Source organism: Cephus cinctus, unplaced genomic scaffold, assembly GCF_000341935.2.
Source record: "Cephus cinctus unplaced genomic scaffold, Ccin1 Ccin1_scaffold1043, whole genome shotgun sequence".
NCBI lineage: Eukaryota > Metazoa > Arthropoda > Insecta > Hymenoptera > Cephidae > Cephus > Cephus cinctus.
The window spans coordinates 767,290-774,330 of NW_014333574.1; the positions used below are offsets into that span (position 1 = coordinate 767,290).

The following is a 7,041-nucleotide window of genomic DNA, read 5'->3' on the forward strand; positions in this document are numbered from 1 at the left end:
CCCCCCCCCTAGAGTCTCCCAAGCGCAATATCCATGCCGGTTCCAATGGCGCACTGTGTGCCCACTGTGTGCGCACTGTGGCTCCGCGACGAACCTGATGCCGGGAACCTTCGTTAAATGGGAATAGAAAGTCTGAGCTACCGCCGTTAGTTATGGATGTGGAAGTTCTACGAGCCAACAGGTCAGAAGTTCTTTGGTGTCCTTTCCCACTGTTAAAAGTTCATTCTGGCGTATCTCCCTAGAATCCACCGGTGCGGCATTGCCAACCTAAGAACGCGCACTTGGGATTTGCATTCGAAGAAGAGACTGATCTTTTGCTTCTCTTCTCTCCCTGGCGCAATAATCCTCGGCCGCCGGATAGACGATTTGCATTCGCATGCAAGTCGTTAAATTCCCTAGGCTCGCGATTGGATCGTATCGATCGACGTAACACGATCAGCCACGATCCCATTTGCGTAATTGCACGTAACGCGAAACACGCACGGAACCGCGCGAACTTTGCACGAGAGGAGAAAATCTAAAGGAACTTACTCGAGGAAGGTATAGAAATCATTCGAGAGGCACTTCCAGGGCTGCCTACTGGCTGGATCGATCCGATCGATCGAATCAACAGTAGAGTATTGCCATTTAATTGACAGCCTTACGGGACACGGACTCGTCCTAGGGAATTTCTTGGGTCCAGATTCAAAGAGTTCCTAGAACGGCCACCACGCAGAGTCTCGGTCTTTGTTCGTGTTTTAGACTCTTCGAGGCACTCGGGTCTCTTTTCAATGGGTGAGTGAGGTGAGTTTGAGGTGAGTTTGAGGCGCCTAGACTGGCTGAAGGCTGTACACTCTGTACGGTTTACAGAGTCTATGGAGCAGACAGCAATTACAGGATGGGCGTGATGGGCGTGATGGACCGTGATGGACCGTGATACTATGCCGAGGTTTTTAAACACTTTCGAGGCTCCAATCACGTCGGATTCTCCTCTCCCACGCTCGGAGCCGCCGCCGCCGCGCGGGAACGTCAATCTTTGAATCTTGAAATAACAGGGAAGACGCTCGTGTAGGCTTTGCCGCTGAGCCGCTTTGCCGCTTTGCCGCTAAAGACGAAAACACTCGCGATTCCCCGAGAATCGACCTGACAAACCCAATTAAATCTTTCATTCCTTTTACTTATTCTTTCTTCTTTATATCCTCTTGCCTCGTACTCTCTCTCTCTCTCTTTCTCTCTTACACGCTGGTACTTCCCCGTCCACTTCATTTCAAGCACTGAAAATCGAAGGTCTCTCGGTACATCAGCAATTTTTCAAGGGTCGCTTCAACGTCCGTCCAAAAATTGTAATTGAAAAATCGTTGGCGAGAGGGCAGCACTTGCCGATTAGTCCAGTAGGAGGAGAGGAGAGAGGGGTACTCACTGATATCCGAAAGAATCTTTTCAGTTGGACTTTGTCTTCCGGGAAGCCAATCTCCTATATCGGGATTTCGCCGTCGCGTCCCTCCCTCCTCCCTCCCTCCCACTCTTTCACTACTTCTATCGATTCGTCGCTTCTTCATCTTGTCATCATCTCCATTTAAAGCTGCATTCTCTTGTTCATCTACCTCTTCTCTCTCCTCTCCTAACCCTCTACCCCTAAAGTACCCCCTCGCCCCTTCGAGAAATGCCTAACAAAGTGAAACCCCAGTGATTCTCCTTCGTGCGCGAAGAGTCACGCGTTGGTCCAAACTCCTAGCAAAAGTGAATCAGTCGGCATCCGAAATGACGCGTGTGGAAAAATAATGGAAAAGTTGGAGTGTCCAATTCGATCCGTGAATAAATGGTGAGTTTCAAATCCCAAACCGGCCCCGTGGATGATCTGCGCACCAAACAAGGGAGAAAACCGGAATCCGCTGGTGAGTCGCTTTATCATTTTTCCTTCTTCTCTAGACTTTTGTACAATTACGCAACGTCCTGTATCTCAAGTTATACTTTTCCTATAATCAACGCGTACCAGAAACATCGAATAGACCTCAATTGCAGCTGCGCTAAAGTCTGAGAATCGTGCGGTGCTCCCATTGGCTCCCATTGGCTCCCATTGGCTCTCCATGCACTTCGGTCCACTCGCGATTGATCTTCGATCCTGCTACAGTTAATTGAAAATCGCTATGAAAATTGGTCTCTTCCGGTAACCTCGAACAGAGTCTACACCTTCGTTGACCTTCGTCCCCACGTGAAATATTAATGACGCATCTCTCGTACCGATGAATCGACGCTCGTCCGTTATCAAAATCATTATCAGCTCGAGGCGCGAACGAACTCGGAAGATTTGTCAGCGTCCCGCGTGCCGAAACAAGAACTAATCTTTATCTTATCTCGAGTCCAGTGATGAACGATCGGTCAAATTATCAAAACCTCCGTCCAGGACGGCTGGACAGCAAATCAAGGTGAATTCCTCGGGAGTCTAACGAACGGACTTCCGATTCCTCGGGAATCCTCAGATCCAATCGGAACACGGGAGGCGAGTCGCTAAACCGGAATTCGCGATGGAATCGCGAGAACGTCACTGAACTCTGTGCAATGTGTCCCTATAGAGCACAGTATACTGTGCGTATGGTATATACATATACATAGGCCTACGCGATCCTGTGAGTTACATTACGTTTTATTGGCAATGCTAATGGCGTTTCTCGATAAGGCATAACTCGGCACGGCTTACATTACTCTCGTTATCAATTCGACTCGCCGAGTCGAAGCTTCGACCGCGACCGTCGTTTTTCAAATTCCTAGACGGGAATATCAATTATTTTCATTTTACTTTCTTACTTTCACGTGTCGCTGAGTGACGCCCATTTACGCGGATAAGATCGATCTATCGCCGATATCGATAACATCGCTTATCGTTTATCGACGTTACGAGACGCTTGCTTTTATCTGATATTGGTCGAGGTACTTTTTCGGGACTTTTTTTTAAATTCAGGACGCACCTTGTGTGTGATACGTGACGTGTATATGGTGGGCAGTACGGATAACCTGTGTGCGGATGACACGTAGGTCAAGGGCGGGTCGAGGGGACGAAGGGAGGAAATGGTCCAGCAAGTAATTGGTGAATGCGGCGAAACAGCAGCGAATCTCGGTTTTAGAAAGATGCTGCGAAATTGCGTCCGATATGGCAGCCCGGCTAGCCTGTGAAATTCTGGGGATAAAATCTTGTTGGGATAATTGGCAATTTGTGAAATGACGCGCAGTCAACTCGTCCCGTTAACCTTCGTCGTTCCTGTTCTCATTTGCTTCAGCGTAGGATATGCTTTGCCCTGTCTGCCTGTATATATATCTCTAAGGTTTTATACGTCACTTCTGGCAACATTAAAGATGCGCTCAGCTGAGCTCAAATGGTCCTGACGAAGTCCGCTCTAATTTCTGAATCTTCCAAGAGAATACGAAATTAACGAAACGTCATTACGGATGCGAAGTATTGGAGTAATTGAGTTTAATCAGGAAAGACGATATTAATAATTAGTTTGAGAATTCCGTGAGCAGGAGGAGTGGCCTGGAGTGGTCCCCGCTCCTCGGGTCAGAGGTCGTCGTCGTAGCTCGTCCAGCATTACAAGCGAGTAATGCTTGTTAATAACAGACTCGTAAGTCATGGGCAGGTGTGCAACTTGTAGTGATTAATTAACCAATGATAGGTCTTCTCCTTCCCGTCGACCATTTTCTCCATTATCCTTTTGTAAGATCCTCCAAGGGCCGACAAATAATGACCATCCATTACGTATGGCTGTATAGAAGTCCCGGGCAGGACGACGTACGTAGGTCGTCGGTGAAATGTCAAAAGTCGACTGGCTGCTCTTTCGAAAAGTCAAAAATTACGGCCCGCTCGAAATTACGATAGACGAAGAGAGAATTTCGCACGCGCCACTTTAAATAGAAAATGGCGCGTTATTCGAGCGGATCCTTTAAGAAATTGGATTGACGTTTAAACGGCGAGGCGGTCCTCCTTCCATTTGGTTCCCTCGTTCATGCCTGCTTTCTTCTCTCTCGCTCTCTCTCTCTTCGACTCCTTTTCACTGGAGGAAGTACTCCTCGTTTCTTTTTTCTCCTTGTCTTTTTATCTCCCTTCTTCCTTCGCGAGCAAAAACCGTGTCGGCACACGCCACTGGGCTTGGTGGCTTTAAACTGCGCGCGTCACGCTTCGGAAGACGCGGCCGGAGAGCATTTGTGAAAGGACCGGTAAGACCGCAGGGACGTATGTCGCCATATGCTACAGCGCCTTTCATACTGCCTTTTACTCTCGTGGGAAGCAAAGGGGTCTTTTTGAGTAGCTAATAAATCATAGACATCTTGGAAGATAGAGAAAGACGTTGGCAGCGAGAAGAGGGAGAAGGGGGGGGGGAGGTATTTTGAAAATAATTGAAACAAGCTGCGAGAAAATTCGTTTAGGTCTTTGACCTCAGGGACGATAAGAGGAAGTTGGCGAGATAAGGTCCTGGTCAAAATATTAAAAAGTTGATTATCAGTTTCCTCGTGTCGTCAGTTACTGGATATTTTATTGATCAGTGATTCTGGAATCTAATCTGGCCACGTGCGCTGGACCATTTAACTCGAGACTAACGATCGTTAGCTACTCTGCGGATGATCTCCTTTTCAGTGATGCCCATCGCTAAAATCATAGTCGAATCGTTAATGGAGGAAGTGACTGGGTGGAATGAATAAATAAAAATAGAAAATATGATTCTATTATAAACTGTCTCCTATTTGGATTCTATTATTAGCTCGTTAGATGCATTCTCTCTCTGGTTGACTCCACCTACTTTAAGCCGAAGGCACAAAAGGTAGGGAGACCAAAAATATCCGGCAATGATCGCGAAGCATCTGTTCCCCTTGAACGGGCAGCACGTGGTGCGTGGAAAGATGCAAGAAGGAGGGCAGGAGGTGGCGGCGGCTGGACCGAGACGAATGTCTGGAGAGGATAAAAAAGAAAATAGAATCATCCCGCATCTTATCGACGTCATTTCCGTCATTATCCGGATACTCAGCCTAGCTACTTCGATTCCAGCCCTGACCTAGTCTACATCCGGTAGCCTTAAAAACCCGCGACGTACCGATTTTCTATAAGACCACGTGCGTTCCCATTAGATTTTGAATTATTCACAGCAAGGCAGCACGGATCCACTCGAGAAAAGGGTTCCTGGGCGATGATAATGGATCAAAGACCGGAAGCTGATCCTGGAAACTAGACACCCTTAATACGGATATGATCGGCATGATGTCGGCTGACAATAACTACTGTATATATGGATATACATGGTTATAGCGTTATTTTAGGGTCGGTGGGGTACTTCTGGCAGAGGGTGGGGGTAACTTAACGAGCCTCTCAATTGTTTTGCTCGAGTTTCGGGCGGCGAGGCGAGTGAGCACGTGCCGTTTCTGTCAAGCTGTCTAAAATTAAACGGAAGAGTCTAAAGAACGTACGTATAGGTGCTAGTGGGTTTTACGGGCCCAGAGGACCTTAGCTGCAGCCCTCCTGGTACGTTTCGTACCAGCTGGCAACCGGAAGTGGGCACAAGAAGCCGGAGAGTGAGAAAATAAAAGAGAGCCACGCACAGTCAGGGGCTGAAAATGAGAATCAAGAAGGGAGGATACCGTGCGCGAGTGCGTGAACGCGTGTGCGTGTGCGTGTGCGTAAGGACCGTTGCACTCGCTCCTCTGGCCCACTTTTATATCCTTCGGCTATTATTATTCGAATTTGCTCCCTCGGGATACCCGTAGGGACCTCTCGTGGAATTTAGGGAAAGGGAGCGGGGTCGGGGCTCCGCGCCTTCCCGCCCCCGGAAACTCGATACCGGATGAACAAACCGTGCGTGAATTATTTATCGTCGCATCGCGATTAACGGATGATCGACTCTGTGGGCTCGAATGTTTCTGCGGCGCGTTGCGCAACTTATTATTCATTGGCTGTGTTATTTAGAGCGGTCTTTTACTTGCTGGGATTGATCTATGGGAAAAGGGTGGATGCCAAATCCGATCGATCGGCTCACTTTCGTCCCAGCATCAATATTTACATGTATAGTAAGATTGTTGGATGAAACTTTGAATTCATTGGATGATGCGTGTTTATGATAGAAGTATCTGTTTGATGCTAACAGGCTTTTTCTTTTTTTTTTTTAATTAATGGCCCTACTCTGGGTATTTTTCACGGAATTTTCAAAACTAGCTGAAAACATTGTCTACGGTCTATCAAGCTAATTACCAATTAGCTCGATAATTGGAGGACGATTACGCGAGCGACCGCTTTGCCAATAATTCCCATCAATTTATCCACTTACGTAACTCACGGTTCGTTCTTTGTCATCGTGCTGGTGCTACAGGACAAAAGATATCCTACGCTCGGACTACTATATCGCGATTACTGCTTTTGAAAATACCCAAATTTTACTTCCGTACAATTGGATTATCTGTAAGTGGGATTAATCCGAAATAAGACATGGCGCCCAGAGTGGGTATATATATAACACACAAAAGGTTGGATTGGACAGGCACTCTTACTATTAGACATTTCCATGAAACTGAATCGTTCGGCTCGATTTTCATCCTAGGCGCCAGTCAGCTGACCATTCTAGGAAAAATGGCGAAACAGGGATACGAGAATGAAGGGGGCCCCTTAAAATTTCCTGGAATTCTGGGGAACGTTTACCGAGGGTACCGGGAAACTGGGAAACTTTCGATCCCACAATAACCATAAGCACAATGGGGATACGGTCCATAGGCAGCACCCTCAGGAAACTGCGCAACCCTTCTTCACACAAAGGGAAATATTCGAAGGAGAAATTGAGGAATTTCACTCGTTGAACTTCGCCTCATGATTTTCACATCGTTCAGCCTGTTTTCAGGGAGTGTCCATATTTTTAAATAAATTCCCAAGGCAGCTACCAACCCGCCTACCTTTTACCTCTGAAGCCGTAAGCGTATGAATTCACAAAGGCGCTAACGTAAAAGCGTCACGCAGCCCTTCGAGGAAAAGGAGGCGCCTATGGTCGTCGGGGCGCGCGTAATTAAGTTTCGCCCCCCCCCCCCCCCCCCCCC

The 7,041-nt window shown here is 47.5% G+C and overlaps 1 protein-coding gene across 4 annotated transcripts in view; it reads left to right on the forward strand.

Annotated features, from left to right (window-relative positions):
- The window catches only part of LOC107271868 (mucin-4), a 61,788-nt gene that overhangs the window by 2,051 nt on the left and 52,696 nt on the right, over window positions 1–7,041 (forward strand). The window contains exon 1 of one of the 4 annotated variants that reach the window (XM_015748382.2): window positions 1,531–1,874. The exons of the other annotated variants lie outside the window; for them this stretch is intronic. Coding sequence (XP_015603868.1) covers window positions 1,799–1,874 — 76 coding nt within the window. The 5' untranslated portion in view covers window positions 1,531–1,798. Of the gene's footprint in view, window positions 1–1,530; window positions 1,875–7,041 lie in introns of those variants that run through there. 4 annotated transcript variants of the gene reach the window in all.